The 21063-nt window shown below is 47.2% G+C and overlaps 1 protein-coding gene across 1 annotated transcript in view; it reads right to left on the bottom strand.

Annotated features, from left to right (window-relative positions):
* CHSY1 (chondroitin sulfate synthase 1) overlaps positions 1-20377 on the bottom strand; it is a 79488-nt gene extending 59111 nt beyond the window's left edge. Inside the window, exons 1-2 of the mRNA XM_068959063.1 lie at positions 20079-20377; positions 10239-10734 (exon numbers count right to left, since the gene is read on the bottom strand). Coding sequence (XP_068815164.1) covers positions 10239-10734; positions 20079-20377 — 795 coding nt within the window. The remainder of the gene's footprint in view (positions 1-10238; positions 10735-20078) is intronic.
* Positions 20378-21063: the final 686 nt, after the last annotated feature.

Raw genomic sequence — 21063 nt, 5'->3', positions numbered from 1 at the left:
CATTCCTCACTAATACAGTGGTGACATAGGCAGCCAAAACATTTAGCTTTAACTCAAATAAGGTTTAAAGAAGCTAGTGCCAAGTAATTAAACCCATTGAAGGCCCATGAGCACAGGAATCTTCATTAATATTGCGCTGTTCTCAGAGCACTATTCTAACCAGTTGCACCAATTTAAGGTGGCAAATATGAACATGAGCAGGCAACAAGTTTTCAAGAACAAAACTGCGCGTGCCTTTCAAAAAGCATGCTGACGCAAAGTCTGAACACGGCCAAGAGGACAGTGGGCTCAGAAGCAGCAGTACAAACGCCAGGTACTTCCTCAGAAAGGCCGAGGCAATCTGAAGGTAGAAGACTTTGCTGGTAACATGCTTCTCTTTTTATTGCAGCAGAAGGAGGAAGGGCGTAGAGATGACAGTTGCACTTCTGGGAGTCCAGGCAGCTTCCTACTACCATTTTCCTGTTTTCTCATGAAATACTGAGTCGAAACTAAGGGCTGCCATTTATAACACTGCTAATCCTAACCTCTGTCTCAGAACCTGTGCTTAATCCACGAAGAGCGCTGGGTGCCTCTGAAGGGGGCTTCCAAGTACAAAAACACAGCACTCGGCTGGAGTTCCTGTGAGCCAGTCAGTAGGAGGAATGAAGCCTAGAGACTTGGATGGAGTATAGATTCAGTGGGTATGACCCTACCTGTGCTCTCCTTATTACACCAGAGCATGCTGAGCCTTCTCCTAAAACTCTTCCTAAGCTAATGGCTCTAAAGCACTTGCTCTCGGAGCCTCATCTCGCAGCTCTGCATAAATACTTTGGGCCTCCATCCTGTACTGACATGCGCTCTCAGCTACAAATCAGTACAGACACTAAATTAAGCATTTTACTTTATCCCAGCAATGCTGCCAGAAGAGCAGATCCGGCACGTGGTCTGACCTCCGCAGCCTCACCTACGCTGCAGCAGCGCAGTCTCGGGACGAAAGGCTCAGTCGCAGCCAGCAGCACCAGTGTAACAGCACTAAGGAGACGGCAAACTCGCCTCGAAGCGGAAAACCTGCTGGGTGCTTACTTGGAAAAGAGAATTCACTGTAGCGGCTATCCTGTTATCAGCAGTACTCCACATCAGGAAAACACTGCAGAGTGGACATAGTGTAAGTGGATAAACAGACATTTCCAATTCAAAAGTCTTAAAAAACACTTTGGGTCACTAACAGCAATTTAATCCATATACAGGCCTTTGGCTATTTTATGTAAGTCATCATCAGTACCAAATAAGCTACAAGTAACTGGCATCAGGTTAAATAGGATCTCAGGAATCCCACTGAAAAAAAATCAGTCACAACTTTTACTTTTGCTTTATTATTACAGTAATACTTTAAATATGCTCACAATTCATCTAAAAGAACCACTGACAGCTAACTTGCTTCCACTGAGGGCGTCAGCAGAAATCCTCTTTTACATAAGAAACTAATCAGAAATAACCAGAACTAAACTTTCACTTCTGTAAGGGTCCTGAATACACTTTAAGCCTCATGATTAAAAAAGAAAAAAACAAATACACCCCCCCCACACACACACAAAAAAGAAATCAGTTAGTTCCCCAAACCCTTCCAATTACGTCCTCAACTTCCTTGTGACACATAAAGGTTATTTTGTTCTAGGCAGGCAGGAGGATAATCCCCACCTTTCAGGCAATCAGGATTTCTGGCAAGATTTTAAGAGGTCTCCAGCTGATAACCATGAAAGTCCGCACCGCCAGGAGTCCAGATAAGCTTTTAACACAGGAAATTAGTGCTAAAATGTTTCAAGCTTTTTAAGGAGCAATTAGGGATGGTGTAACAGTCCGGTAAAGTAGAACTAAGTTCTTTTCTCCAAATCAGATGGTTTTAGAACAGGAAACAGCAACAGTAGCAGCAGCTCTTCAGCAGGGAGGTTTCTACAGGAAATGAGGTTAGATAGATTGTGGACAACTAATCCTCCGTGCAACACAGCATACGTATTGCAGTCAGGTCACACGAAGACTCACCCAGGCACCAGAGCCATCAGAAAGCAGCGCAGAGCACTGAGCTAAAGCACTACCTTTCTGCTGTGAGGACCTGGCATTGCTGGGTGTCATCTTGCATCCTCCCTGCTCGGCGTCATCCACGTCCCAATGGCTATCCCACAGCAGTCTAAAAGCCGAGTCCCTACTGACTTAGACCTAAGTGCACTTGAGCGTGATGCATGGAAAGACTCGCACACTCAATTTCCATTATTAACTTGCAATTGCAAGCTACAAAAATGAAACGGGGCCGTGCACTGAATGTCACCTTTGCCTCGTCAGCACAGGGAGACCACATAGCCCACTGAGGACAGAAGGAGGCAACAGGGAAGCAAAAAAGGAATCGGCAGTTCCTCGACTGCAATGATGGGTCACCTGGTTTTAACAGCTATTTCCGATAGAAGTTTCCCCTCTTCTCTGTAGAAAAAGAAAGCAAGACGGTCACAAATACTAACTGGGCAGGTGCTAGCAGACCAGTGACAGCAAACATGGTGAATCAGCAACATGTATTTGGCAGGCCACAGAAGCATCCTTACGGTCTGCCCTAAGACACCCTCAGCCAAGAGACCAAAGTGAACTGTTTATAGAGCAGCTATTTCAGTGCTGTGTCAAGGCAGTGTTAGCCACTGTGTACCATTTTCCCCATGACAACTTCCCAAAAGCATTAGTAACAGCCCTCATAGCAGATTAATGCTATACACTCTGATATGGCTAACTATACTGGAGTACTAAGTAGCTAAAACTAATGTCTAAATAACTCTGGAAAAATATTTGGGTTCCTTCACTCTAAGGTCAAAAAATGAGGTTTTACATTCAATGACTCATATAAAAGTAAAAACAGATATTGCATCAATCTCCATCTTATCCATCCATTTACAAGACCCACCTTTTGCTTCTTGACTGTAATAATTCAATTGTTTTTACTAAAAAATCCAAACAGGTCCCAAAACTATGCTCCCAGTATCATACAACTACCATTAAAAGCATTGATGCTGGATGTGCTTTTACCATCCCTCCTGTGTCCTCAGCTAGTTTATATTAAGCCCCTTCCCCACATCAGCACTTCATTTTTATTTCCCATTACAAAACAAGTCTGGCTTTTCTCTCCCTTCCTTACAAGCTCTGACACATCCATGCTGATGGTGCTCTAAGCTACTCATAGCATTCAGTTTTAACGGACTGAGGGGAGTAAAGCATATCTTCTCCCCAAATTTACATTTAAAAGCCCCCCAAAACAAAAAAACCCACATCACCCAGGTCACAATTACCCTTAACATACAGGCCAGCTAAAACCTTCCACACTGAGAGTGCCAGCTGAAGACTTTTCAGGTCCATTTTTAACTGAGAAGGACAATCATTTTTTTACAGTCTAGTCACTTGGGACATGTGATAGAGATTTGGTTTATACAGAGGTAGCCATGAAGTGGTTTATTCCCCCTACTCCACCCTGGTCTTTCATACACAGAGACAAGCGTTAAATAACATGAAGAAGGAAACCAGCCAACTCAAAGTTTGGCCAGACATATTTGACCCCTGGGGATAACTGACCGCACAGATATTACTGGTTTTTAAATTGACCAGATTCTGAATTCAAAAGTGTCCTTTTCACATCTCCTATCAGGTGGAGTTCACCTATGGTACACAGTGCACAGCTTTGTGATTACAGTATAAAGCCATCTGAGAACTGCTTAGAGAAAAAGGAAAGACCTCCTCCAGTACTATGTCTTACAGTCAACAAGCTGTAAAACAAGACGGTACCTTACAAAAGAGCAATGACTTTTCCATCAGTTCAGAAGAGAAAAATGCCACATGGGAGAGATTCTGCTCTCAGACCTAACCCCCTCCTGGCTCTTCAGAAGAACAAACCGAAACACTCAAATATCTTCCCCCATGCGCCCTAATGAAGAACCTGGGATGACAGGGTATGTCATTAGAATTCTTTATCCCGCCGTGCAATGAAGGATTAGCTTTTGCTGACTTGTCCTCAAGACAACAGCTAATCCTGATGGCTCCTAAGCTCAACAGACCACACAGATCCTAATTTCTAACAGAACGACTGCATTTCAAGAAGATAATAACAAAGAATAGTCCTGTTTGCTGGATCCATGGCTGAAGCTTCCTTAGACTCTGCACTGCACCATCGAACTCCTCATTTCAACAGCCCACAGCTTAGGCATTGCAAGAAGTCATCCAGCTAACTAGGAACAGATTAACTGTCTGTCCGCACACAAAAACTGGTCAGTCTCAAACAGTATCTATAGCCTACGGAGACACCTGTCAGCACAAATCTTACAGTCTTCTCCTTTTATGAGGAGGGTCAGCAGAAAGTCACTGAGACTCAGACTCAGGTAACTGAGGTAACAACTCTCAGAGCTACGTACAAAGCGGTTCTTGATTTCTACAAACAAAAAGCCTTTACCAACTTGAGTTCAGAAGTCACTAAGAAATAGCTTACCAGGGTCAGGTCAGTTTTCCCCCTCTAAAATATTTGTTTCTCAAATATTTAAATATTTGCTGAAGTGAAAGAGCTTGGTCAGGGCTTGGGTGCAGATCTGAGATCTCCATCTCCTGTTCCAAACCCTCCTTACCCACACCTTCGTTTCATGAGCCCAAACTGCAGCATTCTCCTTTGCTCTCTCCTTTGACCTCTCTGCCCTCCTTCTGGGCAAACATTGCTACTAAAATTGGACCACAGTGGCCATACCACACTGCCTCCCCCACTAGAGTCACAAAGTTCCTGCCATATCAGTCATGCATTTTAGTCTTACCCCCCGAGGCCCATGCATCCCCTTCCCTGTCCAGACAACGCTTTTGTCTGTTCTTGCCTGTGTGTCCTCTGATAAAGTACCACTCCAGATTACTTTCACAAGCCTCAATCTCCATTCATATGCTCCCCCAGAATGAATGGTCACTCATTTCCAGCTTATTCTGAAGCCAAATAGACATCTCCGAAGTGTTTCAAAGATAAATGCTTAAGAAAAGCCTATTTCTAAGCACCCATCAAAAAACCTTGGGCATGCTTATATCCTCTCTCTCTCACACACATGCAATCTGTATTGTAGGCTTCTTGAATCCAAAGATACAATGGGCTACACACACGGCAAGATATAAATGTCTGTTGCTGTCAGCGTTTGCCAAGTTCCTATGTTCTGATTTAAAAAAAAAAAAAAAACCCTACAGGCTTTGAAGCTGGGACAGTACACATGTTAGAGAGCCTGATTTCAGAAATTCTAGCTGGATGCTCCTACCACAAACACACGTGAAGTCTTGCATTTGCTCCCTCGAGTCTAAGGCAAGGGTTCACCGAGCAAAAGCGGCAAAAGGTCGCAGTCCATCTCTGCTTGCCCAGGGCAGACCGCTGAGGACAGGGGTGCTTCAGAGCACCCTGCCAAGCCCTCTCCTCGCACACCCGACCCTGTCCCTCTGCAAGATGCAGAACGCTTGTGGGCACAGTCACTGCTCCATCTGCTAGTGTCAGACATTAGCCAGCTAGAAACGGGCTGAATCTCATTTTAAGTTAATGAAGGAAGTTTCTTTTCTGGAGGGTAAAGCAAGGAAACTGTTGGCTAGCAGCACATACACAGTGAATTTCTTCCCAGTATTTTAGTTCTTCTGATCAATTATTGTAGGATTTTTTTTTTTGACCTCTCACTTTGTTGCAAAAAAACCCAAACTTCAGTTTTACCCATGGGAGAGTCCATTCCAGAAATGGTATGTTCCGGCACTACCAACGTGCTTGGCAGAAAAAAAGTGCACTTTAAGGGCTTTCCTAACTTCAGTTCATTTCAGAGTAGCAATTATCTTCAGTTACTCCAGATGAAAGACCACACAAAATGTCAATTCAAATCCCCTCTTCTACCAGAAGCCCCCCATTATTCACAGCCACCACAGTCCTATTTTTTCCCTAGCTGATGTCCAAAAGGTGGGACCTCCTCTTCTGTGATGCCCACATTTCCTGATGCAATCTCTCCTTCGCTGTCACAACTTCTTTTATGTTTATATTAAAAAAAATCCTATCTCACTTCAGGAAATTTAAGAGCCTTTGTTGCTGGGTTGGAAGAAAGCACTTCCTCCCTCCAAACCCACACATACCTGCTGCTTCTTACCTACTTTCTCCAACTACGTTGATCAGAACAGAAGGAAAAACAGACAAAACATCTAGGTATTTGCATAGCTAGTTAGAGGGAACAGGAAGCTACTCCTTTGGATTCTGTCTCTACTACACTGCAGGAAACAAAGTGGTTAGGATCACCTGAAAGCAGTACACCTCAGAAGGGCTTACATTACTATAAAAATGAACAGGACATGTACCAACGGTGCCCTGATGTCCAGCAGCTACAAAGAGTTTGTATAAAATTTACCAGGATTCTTAGGATGGGGAATCCAACTCTCCAAAAGCAACACTCCGTATTAAAACAATACTAAGCAGTAGCTGCAAAACAGTATCCAACAACACTAAGCTACAGAACGATGACTTCATAATTCACATGCATTTAAAGGAAATACTAGACTTAAAATGAAAACTGGGGTCAACAATACATTGGGACTGTTGAAATCACAAATGAGATTGCTGCTCCTCAAAGCTGAAACTTGTCCCCATCAGACTGAATAACCAAGATGGTGCATGGCACAACACTGCAGTACATCAGAAAACAAACTAGCAGGTCTCCATGATCCAGGCAGAGACAAACTAAAAATCTACTGTGGAGAGGAGAGGAGAGGAGCAAGATTTAAACATGTAAAGTGTTTTTGAGAAAAACACCCAGCAGTGTGCGCCGTTAAGTCCAAAAGTCCAATACTCCCTAGAAATGCATTAACAGCCTAACAAGTTCCTAACAAGTTCAGTATGAACCTTTCCTCCTCTTCAAGAGAAAGGGTTGCACTCCACATCACTTTACATAAACAGTCAAGCTGTACACTTTAGATATTTCAAAGCTGCATTTTTTCAGGAATTTTTTCTCCATCTGCTGCATAAAATCCATTGCTTTGACTACTCCACCCTATAGACGGCTGAGTTTTAGAGCTATTTGTCGAGTACCAGGGACAGTCCCACCTTTGTTTATACAATGATGGCAATGCTTGCCATAAAGAACTTAAAATTTAAGAGGTATGTCTCATCTGTGACTCACTTGACTGGTCTTAAGCTGGGTAATGGCTACAAGCCCAGTCACAGGAGCCGAAAATCCATCACAGTCTGCAAACTCTCCTGAAGCAGCAGCCTGGGTGCTCCAGAGGTAGCACCTCAGATTTCACTTAGCTTGAGCTCTTCTGTTCAGGCTTGCACATACTTTTGTTGCATATTTCCTGGGCTAAGATGAAACAAGAAGTCCAAAGAAGTGTGGTGTCAGTTCTTGTACTATATTAACTGAAAAGTTTCTGACAGCAGGAAGAGCATGAATGAATCTTTAGAAGGCTTGAAGTGAACAGTAATCGGTGCCACTGATACAGTGGTCTAAGAGGCCCCAAAGAGAGCAATAAAGTGACAGAAACACAGGAAGGAGGGGGAAAAAAAGGGTTTTGCAACAGACTGCTGAGAGCAGAAAAAGGACACAGAGTCTGGAGTGGAGACGCACTGGGGCACACCACCAGGGACAGTGCCAGGGAAGATGAGCAGCACAGTAAAGACTTTGTGAGATCCGTGAGATCCTAAAAACCAGAGAAAGGGGGCAGTGACAGTCATGGAGAGGAGTAAAATGACTACTGGCACCCAGCTCTCCGCAAGAACAGTGCAGGAAAAAAAAGGCTCAAACTGAGGTCCAGCAGGGTTTTCCATGCCTGAGGTGGTAGGAATGAAAAACAAAGAGTTTGGGGTGACCGCAGTCAAAGATATGAGCTCATCACTTGTCCCACGATTTGAGAGTCTTCAGAGTAGGAAGTGCAGGAAGCCATCGCGAGGTCTGACTTGTTTAGGTTTGGTTTTGTGAGGCCAGGCTTGTTTGCCGAGCCTTGTGCTGCAGAAAGGGAACCAGTCACAGGGATCCTGAAGAACGTGGTGACCGTGCCCCAGGAGACCACAAACAGATAAACTTTCTGCTCCTTCAGAAACTCACAGAAATACAACATTTTGCACTTCAGTTACAGCAGCCCCTTACTTGTTATTCACATGGAAGACATGGAAAACGTAGCTTTTGCACCAAGCTTTCCTAACACAGCCATCAGGACAGCTGCATTACTTCTCATAGCCGTTGCTTTACCTTAAATAAAATACCAGGCACATTTAATCTACTTGTCTGGGCGGTGAGAGGAAAAGATCAAAAATGGAAAGATGACAGTTTTTTTAATCGAAAAGCCTCAACCAAATAGAAGTGGAACTATTCCTTACAAAAGTCTTGCCCTTTCACCAGTGAAACTCTTCTCCGTTTCAGAAACGGCCAGGCTTTAACAGCTCACACTAGTGGGCTATTTCTGAACGCCTTAAGCTTTAATTACTTCACAAATTCCAATTTGAAGTAACACATGGCACTTGGAAGAATCCAACAATCTGGATAATTTAACAGAAGCTGATCAAACAATATTGATTTTGAGGAAAAGCTCTAGTTCTCTCAGCGTTCATGCTGCAGTTGGGCGTTATCTTTAGCTATTTCCAGCAAAAAATTGAAATCAGTAGGTTTGGCAGCTTCAGTAGGACCAACATGTTGACCTTCAGTAATTTTTCAAATACCACATGGTACAGTCATTCATACTGAAAGTTGGTGCAACTTAAGAGCAAAAAATTTTCACTCTAGACATTTTAAAAGAATTGAGAATCACCGATACCTCCTTACGAAGGGCTAACCACGATGCTGGTAACATGGAAACTAATCCCAGCTCCATAAGCAGAGAATGTGGAGAGCCACTGCTAGATCAGACCATAAGTCCTTATGTACAAAAAATATAAATAAATTAGTGCATCTGGAAAACTCCTTCCCCTTCCTCGGTTTGGTTCCTCACCAAACTGGAAAATGAAACTAAGCTACAGCTTTTTGGGGCAGTAAACTTGTCAAGAGTTTAACCCAAATCTTTCCCAGTGAAAAAGTGAGTCACAGCAGCAGTGTCAGTTGTCATCCATGACCACAGTTTCTCTGTCACTTCAGTAAAAGAATCCCACTCTTTCCAGACCTCATAAAAGGAGAAAGCATTAGTTGTATACTAGTCATAAACATCTGGGTAAAAAGATAAACTGTTCACTCTCTCTTCCTCTCTCAACTTCTGTCTTATTTCAAGCATTTTCCCTGGTACTAGAGGAGAAATTACAGCTCAGGTCCAGCAGGCGTTTTCAATCAGATAGTCTGCAAACAGCTCAGACTCGCGTTCCAGAGCCCAGCACGTTGCAGGCAGCAGAAACCCTCCCTCGCTCGTGTGCCCCCTCCAGAGCTCAGTGATTTGGGGGAACTTCCAGCTGCTGGAGGAAGTAGTGCAGGCATGACGAAGCCCTGCCGAAAGCAGGCTGTGGGCTCCTCTAGTTTTCCTGAGATGCCAAATCTGCAGTCAGATCTACGCGGGCAGACCCCGAGGTTCAGGGCAAGAGCAGTGGCTTGTCTCTGCTGACGTCAAGGATCTGCCTGTAGAGTTCGGCGTGGGCTCGGCTCCCCGTGAGCCCCCGCGGCAGCGGCAGCCTCACACAGCAGGCGGCGCTGAACATGCTGTGATCCTACCAGTTGCTGCAAAGGTGAAACACCTCTGCAGCGGCTGCAGCACGAGCCAGACTGAAGCTGTCACTGCTAGAAGAAATACCTGTCCACCTTGCACATATCAACTGCAGCAAGAAGCACAGCAAACGTATCAGCTGTTTTCCATGCTGACAGCACGACATGCCCAGTTAAAAAAGACAAGAGGCCCGGACACTCAGTATATTAGTCAACACTGCAGGGACCTGCGGCCATTTTGATTTAATCTTACCGCCTCTCTGCCTAAATAAACTTTTCCGTTATGAGTGATGAATATTCCTCCTCCCACCTCCAGCACGCCTACTGTGAAAGGTCAGACCCCACTTCCTTCCTTACTGTTGCGTTTCCATATTTGTGTAGGTCTCTCCCAGGGTGACACCTGCGAGAAACAGCAGCTTAGAAACTGTTTCGTTAGGACTTGAAAGTTGCAAAGGGAGGTTAGCGCTGGAGTAACTGCTGCACCCACAGTACAACCGCAATCCCCTGCCATCCACCTCTGCATCCCTCTCCTCCACCTCCCCAAAACACACACCTCATTCTCCACCTTCTCGTCCTTACCTCATAAGACCATACACACTGCACTCCTGCAAACCTCCGTACGCATCTCCCCACTTCCACGTCCTCGTGGGTGGTGTACATCTCGCGCAGGCACTCGCCAATGTGAGGCACCATCCGCCGCAGCACTTCCCGGCTCATGATCACGCCTGGTCCCCCCATGCAGAAGTTCTCACCCGGTTCCAGTGCCAGCTTCCCCATCTCTTCTGTGGTGCCAAGGCCAGTCTGACCGAGAAAGAGGGGCTCGCTGCTGTTCAAACTCCTGAGAAAGTTCTCCAGTTTGTCCCCTTTGATGTAAACGTCATCATCAGCTCTCATAAACCATTCGTATTTGTCCAAGTAGTGGTCATGCATGTATTTCAGCATCATAAAAGATTTCTTCTGGGGTGGGTAAGAGTCATCTACACCTGGAAGCGGCACGATGGGGATAGGAATAGAGGTGTCGGAACCCTCGCTGGAGAAGAATTCAACCTTACCAGGAATGGTTTTCGACCAGGTTCTAGATTTAAAAAGACAATAACAATATGGACTAGTTAAATATGCAAACCCAGGCAGGGTAACGGAGGTAACTCAAAGGAATTGTATCTCATCTGCTTTATAAATTTTCTTTTTAAACATCTTTAAGGGTTATTCTTTTCCATACAAACAAAGACAACCACACTGCACACAGGCAAGTGGTAAAACACAAAAAAAAGACACGACAAGCATCCAAACATCATTTTTGTAGCTGTAACTCATAGCAAAATATTTCAACAGCAGTAGGTCGATGGCAGTGGGCAGGATTTCTTAAGCAAACTCAGTACTAGTCTAACAGCTATTGGTCATAAGATACACAGCAAAGCCAAATACAGGCAAACAGTTCACACACAACTGGATTTAATGTCTCAAAAGCTTCGCTGAAAGTTTTTTTAGCACCGTAGCCACCTCTCATTTCCCCCTAGTCCCCCAAAAGCTAAAAACGTACGTTGGAAGCACTGACTTCCAAGGAGTAAACTGACGGCATATTTCACAGGAACTTGTCAAGAATCAGCATGCTGCGGGAAAGCAGTGAAACAGCAGCTTTTCTAGACGCTGTACAGAGAAGGAGGCAGGGCTCTAACAGAAGTAAAATGCTGCTCTTTGTCTGCGCCAGCCTAGGAAGCCCAGGGCAGGGGAGAAAGAGCAACCTGCCCCTTCCAGCACAGGACTAATGGAAAGGTAGTCCTGGGACAGTCATGCAAACCAGCACCAGCATCTAGCTTTCCTCACTCTTCAGTTTGGAGTTTAGTAACACGGAATACTCATGTCTCGATGGGGCAGAAGCTCAGATAAAGGTATGCCTTGAGGAGTCTGCAGTTCTTTTCAGAGATGCAGCAAAAAAAAGACTAAAATAATAGGAGAGGGAAGAGGCCAAATGGGATAAAAAGCACAGAAAGCGCAACAGCCGCCACCTGAGCTCAGAGCAGCTGGAGATTCAGAGTTGCTCTCATGAGACTATTGCCGGAGCAGACATATGCAAAGAGGATTTCTGAAGGTACGACAGAGAATAAAACCACCTTTAAGCACACTGTGCACTCCTCCTTTAGAGACAGCACAGCTTTATGTTAAATTCTTTCCATAGAGCTCATCATCCTAGCAGGCATGCCCGATTTCCCAGTACAGGTGACAAGGCCCAAGGGGCACAGGGCTGAAGGAACAGTAGCCTCGTCAAGCCCCAGGACCCTCCTAGGACCTCTTTTTGCACTAAGCAGCAACAGCGATAACATCTGTTCCACACCTTTCACGCTGCTCCCTGACAAATCCAGTCCATTTGCATGGGAAAACCAATTTATTTCTATTGCGAGAATAGACATAGGACGACACCTCGTAAGGTAAACTGAAGGAAAGCTGGCCTCCTCCAGGGAAGGTTTTCAATCATGTAAGCATTACAGCCTCGGCCCTAAAGATTATGAATTTCAAGCTTTCAGTACAGTTTCCTCCAAATTCTACCTGGGAGAAGCAGACTTAATGTATCCTGCATAGAAAGACATGGAAAACTGTTCTAATTGGTAACTCGATAGGTTTTGCTCCTTTTTGCATAGGGGGAGAATATTTTCCAGTTATGTTTAGTGACTTTCTTCATGACACAATCAGCATTCAAAGCCCAGCATGAAAATAGTCTCGAGATAAAGAATTCCTTGAGCACATCACTTTTACTTTTACCAGGTGGTTTCTCAACATAAGTTTCTGGCCAAAAGCAGAAGAGATTCTGGGCCGTACAAACTATCTGAGATCTACAAAACTAGCTACCATATAAAGCCTGAAATTTTAAAACATTTCAGAAGAATTAAACCAGAAGGTCTATTGGGAAATATAACTATATTTAATTTGTACTACCTAAACATCAACTTCTCGACACCTTAACAGTAACACACTTTAAATCAGCTTCGTGTAATGACTACGGTCAAATTACTTTAAAAGCTTTGTCTTCTCAATTTCTTACTCACGGGGGTAGTTTTTCATGGGAAAAGTTTAGATCCTGAGTTCCCCAAAGAGCACACAGTGAAGTCAATGGAAACACTCCTGTTGACTTCAGAAGAGAGATGATGAGGCCTTTAATCATCAGTGATGTAATTAACGCACAGTAGTACTGGTTATAAAGTTACAATCTGTCAAAGCATGGCAAATTTAAGTTTTAAAAGGAGATAGATGCTCATATCTTGAACGTTCTGTAACCATTAAGAACGTTTCTTTGCTAGTTTTCGGCTAGCCACACTCTGCAGACAAATCATCTGGTTTTGAATGAAGAGACTACATGGCAAATTGCTTTTCCCGTAACAATTCCTGGTGTTTTCAAAGGAAATAACCCAATCTAAGTTTAAAAACCTTCTTTATTAAAAAGTAGGTTCTTGATACATTCCAATCTTAATCTCATAGAAAGAAAAGGTAGCAGAAGCTACTGAGAACTGCAGTTCATCTTGTCCACCATGATCAGGTCCCAGCTTGGGTTCAGATGGAACCAGGATGCTTTGCAGACAATCGCCAGATGGAGTTATTAGATTAGGTCTTACAGAAACATCTGCTTATTGACTTTTGTCTTCAAAAGCAAGCAATAAATTTTCAGACTTGCTGTTGATATCTTTGAAAAGTCTGCCTTTGTAAGGATGATGAGCTATGTACAGTGCAGAACGTCTTCCGTGTTTTCTCTCTCCGAGCTTGAGCTCCTTTCTGGACTCTTTAGTAGTGGCTTTCAACTCTGCTACAACACCACTACTTCTCTCGTTCTCAATTTAAATTTACCCTCTGCTCTCTATCCAAGTTCCCTCACCTCGCAACCACCTGAATTATCGTCAGGCTAGAGTTCCCATTCACTGGGCACGAAGCAACAGCTATGGACTCACCTAAAACCTGGCAGTTTTGATTTCCAGCCCTTGTATGGGACTAAGCCACTTGGCTCAAAGCCAACTTGGCCCAATCTTTTCTTGGACCTGGGCCATCTTTAAGTTTTTACATTGAAACAGGAGTAAGCCAGACAAACATCCTTGCATATGCGGAAGACACAACGCACACCGGAAGACTATGCCCATCAGATAATCACCCTCTAAGGATCAGCGTGCAACTTGTGTCAGTACCACGATATTACTGCAGCCTCACGATGTCACGCTGGCCTTCCCCCACAGATTGACTAAGCCTGTCTTCATTTCTGGCGATAATGCAATTCCTAGGATGAGGAGACTTGCCATGTAATTTGTGACTGCGGCTTTGAGCATATGTTTGAACTCAGACAGATGAGACACGCTCCCACACCGAAAAATTCCATGAACGTCTTTGTCAACGCAAGCGCTGCTCAGCAGCGGCTAAAACAATGGAAGTCTCCATGTGCTGCTCCGTATGTCTAAACTGTAGCTCACTGCTTCATGCATCCCCTTTTTAGGGAAAGAATACAAAAAGAACAATTTGTTCAGGGAACATATTTATTGTACCTTGCAAATGAACCCAAAGCACAGACTGTAAGATCAACTCTAAATACATCTTTCAAACACCAGCTATCACCAGAATTATGGACTGGTAAATGCAGAGATGAATTCTGATCAAAGCTACTTTTAACATTTTTATCTGACATGAGGAACCAAGCCTGGCTCCGTCGCAAGTGATTTTGCAGATCGATGTGTTAACAGCTACCTTTCTGGCCAGTCCTCCAATCTTTGGTTCAGTTTACTGTGCCTGATCTCAGGTTATGGGCAGCAGTCTGACCTGCTCAGCTCCTTAGACACAGAGCTTTTTCCGCAATACCTGTCTACTTGTGTGGCCCAAACAGCACTTGCTGCCATGTGCTGATACTGCCTTTGAGTCAAGACTTACCTAATGTAAGATCTGCAGAATGTAGCCTTATGTTTGATAATGAAAAACAAATGAAAACATTTTCAGAGAAACCTGACACTCTTCTCCCTCTCTCCACCCCCCCCAACTCCCCTGTCACACGCATTTGTTCAAAGGAAATGCGGTCACATCATTTCTGTCACCCGAATCCTGTATTTACTATTACAGAGATCATCGCTATTGCGGTAATCTCTGGTGGCCTTAGCCAGCTTAGAGCCTCTGTGCTCAACTCTGTCCAGAGAGAAATATCAGGTTCAGTACACGATACGTGTACTGAATTGGTCATTTGAAAAAACAGGCGACAGAACTGCTCTGACAGATCCCAGCCTCGCCTCCTCAGCGTAATCTGAATCTGCTCATTTAAATAGGTGGATGTGCATGAATCAGGGTTGCAGGGCACTCCGTTACCTGTGTTAGGAGCAGCGCTGAAAACATGCACGACGTTAGGCGACTTGGTTTCTCTCAGTGCAAGCCGGCATTGCCAAGAGAATTAAGGTACAATTTAAACACGCAGGCGCACGTAAAAAGTTAGGTTAGACTTCCTTAAAAGAAAGGCTTTTAACAGAGAAGGTTAGGATTGCTCCAGTGTTGTTGGCTAACAAGTCAGTTTTATTATCCGTTAACTGTTCTTGCAATTAAATCTTGCCCTATTTCCTACGCGAACCCTAACCGGAGCAAGCCATTAGCATGCTGTTTAGGTGTAAAAATTTTTGCACAAGTATTACAGGTATTTATGCGATACAAGTCACATTTCTATTTCATATGGGGAAAAACATATGGACAAATAGCTAAAAGTGACCACTGTTACAGTTATTAAATGTTGTCCTAAGTCATTTCTTCATTTAAAGAATAAAGAAAGTATAGCCTGCCCAGCAGAAGGAGCACAAATCAGGAATGTTTTCTTATCTTCAGTTTCCACAGTGTTTATTATTTAATTGTATTACCTTGCCCTGTTATCAGCTCTGCAGACTCAGCAAAAGCTGAGCTAGCTGCATTATGCAGACAGTGCTCCCTTTGTAGAGACCCAAATTAGAGAGCATTAGAAAAAAAATGTATTTGGTTTTTGTCCACGCAGCTTGGGAACCTCCCTTAGAGGAGACCAGAAAAACCACTTAAAGTTTTTTAAAAAGTCATCTTGTATAATTATGCTGAAAAAAAATCACAACTAGTGAATAACTTGGCAAAATAAGGGACCTAGAAGAGTGATTTCCTGAATCCATGGTTCAGCTGAACTTCATGTTGGATGAGGGCTAGTTTTGCCCAAGTGTCCTTCTAAGTCAACGGTTCCACTGTTCCCGAAGGGGTTGCTACGGAGGAAGCAATCAAACGCAGCTCGGTCAGAAGGGCTGAGCACAGAAACCAGCACGCCTGCTCCTGCTTAGGGTACTGCAGATCACCACCATCAGAAGTCAAACGGGCCGTTTTTGAATTTACAGACATTTTTAAAAGATCTTCACTTGCCAGTTAAGATCTGCATTGCAGAGTTCAGATTTTGAGGGGAAGTTCATTTTAACTTTTCGCAGGACAGCTTGATACCTAGCTTTCACAGAAAACCCAAGCTGCCTTCTACAGCTCCTTAAAGCCTTCTGAATTAAACGCCCTCCAACTTAAAGAGATGCCAGTTTTCATTCCCTGTTTCCACAGGGAAGATGGGTATATGCAAGGCTGCATCTGTAGGCATGCAGATATTCTGTGGGTCACACTGAGATCAGAGCCCAAGCACCCCACCGGTTAAGCCAAATGGTTATTTTGGGATATGGAGGTGACTTCATTTCTCCTTATCCCCCATGCATCAGTGCTAGTTGCTCCCACCATATTTGTTTCATACTGCTCCATAAACATTCTCGGAAACGCTAGGTAACCGCTATACCGCTCAGAAAGCCTAAGTATGTCATATGCCTGCAAGATGATACATGACCAGGACAAAAAGAACTGTTACTTTCGCCATGTTGGGTTTTGTACTGCTATTGGTAATTTGAGTAAAATGTTTATAAAGCTGCCAGGATGTTCACAGTCACTTCACATGGCCTTTTCCCCAAGAGATAAGAGTGCACACTCTGCAATCCGTCTTACTACCTCGCTAGCAACCAGAAGGACCAAAGATGAGGAATACCACCCAACAGCCTAAACCTAGCATCTGAATCTAAAAGAAAGTCTGCACAAAAATGTGTTTTGCATTATTCTTCTGCAGCAGCTAGTGCGGGCTTAGACAGATAATACAAACTCCTTTAGACCCCAAATCCTTCTGGCTGCCTTTCACTTAAGCTCTCCCAAGCGCTCAGGTATTTAGATTCCATTGCAGTCTGTTTCCTATAAGCCACCACGAACAGTGCGACAGCACGTTCGAAACGGAGGCTCCCAAAAGGCGGCCTCCTGCCCCGTGCTTGAGGGAAAAGAGTCAGCACAAGCACTGGAGTCATTGTGTAATACCACAAAATGGCATCTCTCTCTCTCGTAGCTCTTGTGCATTCATTTCCATGGCACTTCTAGGTGCGGCACTGACCGTCCCAAACGGAGACTACTGCAGCTGTGTTACTGCAGAGAGACCGGGCAATAACACTGCAATGGACAGGGCAGACGTGGTCTCAAAGGCCAACCTCTGCCCTTTGCCAGCATCTGACATCTATCCATTAGCTGCATTTACACTAGCCTCTTTCCAAGTTTCCCGGGAAATCCAGTTGCTATGCAAAAACATGGGTTAACTGACTGATATTTCTTTTCCCGAGACACAGCAGACTTAAATCTTCTGGGAGACTGTTTGTTCCTCTCCTCTCCTTCCGGTAGTTCTTTCAGAACAACTCCCCTCAACTCCAAAAGGTTAGCAGGTATTGTTGCACTTTCCCTGAACCCTACCCACTACCCGTACCTTAACTCTTTCCTGCGCAGTTCTTTCTCCGCCTGTAGTTTGATGCCCCGTGATGAGACACTGCACCTCCTGCTGCTGTACCTCCCCGGCCTTCTAGAAGGGCAGCTCTGCCAACCCGGCTGTCAGACGGAGTAACCGCCGAGGCTGCGACTCTGCCTTCTAACAACCTGTCGATCCCAAGCTTATTCTCCTCTCACGGATTACAAAAGCACAACTGTTTCAGAGCCTCACATCTCCTGAAAATTCAGCAGGCCCGTTTTCCCTTGCAAGGGGTCATTTTGCTCTTGATTGATTTTCCGGAAGCGTATTACTTCCCTTCTTGTTAGGCCATAACCGGATTCACAGCAGCAAGGATCAGCGAACGTTTTCCGCTCGGGTCCCTTTCAGCTGTGCCTGTAAAAGCCCTTTTAACCGCAGCAATTTGGAGGTATTCGCCCTCTGAATCCCTAATTCCTTTCCCTGCTCTGGCTAGCGTGCTATCGAGGCTCTACACACCCGCCACCCCGGGAATGCCTTGCTAGCAGCTTCCCATTTTACTTGCTGTGCCAGCAATTCAACTCACCAGGATGCTTTGTCAATGTAGTAATCCCAGCAATTGTCTACTTGAGTACTTCATGGCAATCAAAAGCCATTTAAGATTTCAGGTTTGTCTTCCTTCCTCCTTCCTTCCTCCCCCACCCCCCCAAATGTATTCCTGTCACCAGGACATTAGCTTGTTTCTTTTACCAACAGCAGGCAGGAAAATGCATTTAGGCCTCCCACAACGTTAAGAGGTCTCATTATTCGTCCCTTCCGAGAGCTGACAACATCTCTAGAGGTTAAACCAAAATAGAAGCGCAGTAAAAAGTGATATTCGTCCCTCCTTCCAAGACAGGGCTGTATTCCATTAGTTGGATTTGCTGAGTTGCCTCTCTAACCATTTTTTCTTCTTGCCCAGATATTACAGATCTGGCTCTGCAAAGCCAGCTCTCCTAAAGCACAGGAGTATTTAGCAAGCTTTGCCAATATCAAAGATTACAGTCCTTCCCAGCTCAGTTGCCACAGAGTGAAAAGGCTACATACACTAACCCCCGTCTCTGGACAATATTGTGACAAATTCCCTTTCTGGAATTCCTGACACAAGATACGATCAACGCTAGACAAACTATTTTGCTGTAAAACCTGTCAGTGATGTCCCCATGCGCGGCCCAAGCCTTTCAGTATGTAAATGTAAATTACACGGCTCACAAGATTTGCAATCCAAACTACTCCATCCCACATGTCAGAGAAAAATACATAACCCTGAAGAAACAGATTCTTTCGCCCAGTTCAAAGCATCAATCATACACCCTCTGCAACTTAATTACAGGTCTCCTGATGAATTCTAATTAGGCAGGGAAGGAATTAAGCTTCCCTGAAGATTGCCTTTAGTGGGCAACATGCTTAAGATTTCCCCAAATTAAGCGACTTGACTGCACTTGATGCTGCTGTAAAGAAAAGCGCCCTTTTTCAAAGAAGGGGCTGGGTAAGAGGAGGGAGAAGGGTAAAGAGACAGTCTTTGTCCTGCGCGGTTCTGCCATCCTGTTCTCACCGGCCAAAGGGGCCAAATATCTCCTCACCTGGGCAAGGGAGGAGGACGGAGCAGGGGCTGTTTTACGGCAGAAGAAAGGCGATGCTTTCTCACAAAAAGATCTGCCTCCGAGCTGCCAGCCGCGAACTAGGATAGCTCCAAGCTGACATTTCAGTTCTTAACTCTTTCGGCTTACCAAAGCGCGCCTTCCGACACACCCTCCCCGCGCCGGCCGGCGGCCGCGCCGCTGAAGCAATAAGCGCGTTTTAACAGATTGGGGGAGGAGGGGGGGGATTTCTCCAACGCCGCAGATAAGGCGCTCACCAAAGATGGTTCTGCTGGCGCTGCGGAGACTCGGGGCCGGAGCGCCGTCGAGGCGTCGCGCCCGCCGCGACGATGCCCGGCTACGGCCGCCGCGGCGGGCTGCAGCACGCGGCGCGCCAGCCGAGCGCGAGGACCCCCCAAAACCGGTCCTCAAACAATAAACGGGCAGCTGGGAGACGGCAGTACCCGCGGCGGCTTCGCCAGCTGGGAGCGGCGAGCGTTTTCCTGCGTTGGCGCCCTCGCCCTACCTGGCTGACAGCGGCGCGAGGGCCGAGTTTATCCTTTGTTCCCAGGCCCGTTTGCTGGGTCTCGTTCCTGAGCGCGTGTTCGCAACTTGGCACCGCTTTCCCCCCTCCCCAGCCCAATCCTAGGAGTTAAAGCAAACTTTTTTTTTTTTTTTTATTAATTATCATTATCACCATCACGCCATCGGTTCTCTTCGGAAGAAGCCGAGAGCTGCCCCGCCGTAACGCTGCCACCGAGCGCAGCTAAAGGAAGGGAAGGAAACCCTGAAACGCTGGCGACCACCCCCCCCCCCCGCCAACCGCCGCCCCGCGGAAGCCGCTCGGCCCCGCCGAGGTCCCCCCGCCTCAGGCAGCCGCCCGGCGGCCGGACCGTTACGCCGCGGCCGTTACGGCTCCGAATTCAAACGCGGCCCGCGGCTACCGGCCCCGCCGGCTCCCACCTGTCAGCGAGGCGGGGCGGGAACCCCCTCACAGCCCCCCCCCCCCGCCCCGCCGCCGCCGCCCCGCTGCCCCCCGCTCACCGGTGGGCGGCCACGGCGCGGCTCCGCAGGTACTTTTGCGCCGTCATGACCCCCACGAAGAGGAAGCTCTGGGCCGGCGGGCCGGCGCGGCGCGGCGACGGCGGTGGAGGGGCGGCGGCGGCGGCGGCGGCGGCAGCGGCGGCAGGCGGCGGGCGGCAGCCCTGCGGGCGGGCTCGGCGGGGCCGCGCCGCCGCCGCCAGCTCGGAGGCGCGGGGCAGGACGAGGCGCGAGGCGAGCACGAAGCCCAGCACCAGCCCCAACAGGACGCTGAGCCAGGCGCGGCGGCCGCGGCCCGCCATGCCCGCCCGGCGCCGCGCCGCGCCGCGCAGGCCCCGCGCGGCTCCTCACAGCGCCGCCGCCGCCGCCCCGCGCTGCTCCTGCTGCGCCGCCGCCGCCGCCAGGCGCGCCGTGTCGCCCAGCGCCGCCATGGGGGGAAGAAGGGGAAGGGGAAAGGGGCGCCCGCCTCCCCGGCCCTGCCCCTCGGCACAGGCGCCGTGTGCGGCCCGCTCGGCGCTGCCCAGGGCCCGCTTGGCCCCGCCCGGCGGCGGCGGTGAGGCCGCCGCGCAGCAGCAGCCCCCCCCCCCCCCCCCCGCCCATCTCGGAGCAGCAGCAGGAGCCTCCGCCTGCTCGGCTCCCCGCCTGGGACACACACCCCGGCGTGGGACCCCGGGACAGGGACTGGCACCCTGTGACGGGACCCCAAGACACCGACCAGGACCCTGACCCAGCACCCTGCTGCTGGGGCTCGACCTCCCCCCCCCCCACCTCGGCCCAGCTGGGGACTGGCACCCCAGGGTGGGACCCCCGCCGGGCACGGGGACCGGCACCCCAAGATGCTGAGCGGGACCCCCCAAACCGGCGCCCTGCAATGGGATCCGGCGCTGGGGATGGGGAATGGCACCTCAGTCCAGTGCCCCAACGCAGGACCCCTGACCAGGACGGGAACAGGCACCCCAGGATGGGGGCTGGGACCCCGACCCAGCCG

The sequence above is a fragment of the Struthio camelus genome, chromosome 12 (assembly GCF_040807025.1).
Source record: "Struthio camelus isolate bStrCam1 chromosome 12, bStrCam1.hap1, whole genome shotgun sequence".
Classification (NCBI taxonomy): Eukaryota; Metazoa; Chordata; class Aves; order Struthioniformes; family Struthionidae; genus Struthio; species Struthio camelus.
Note: the sequence above shows the minus strand (reverse complement) of the source record. Positions and strands in the feature narration are given on the sequence as shown.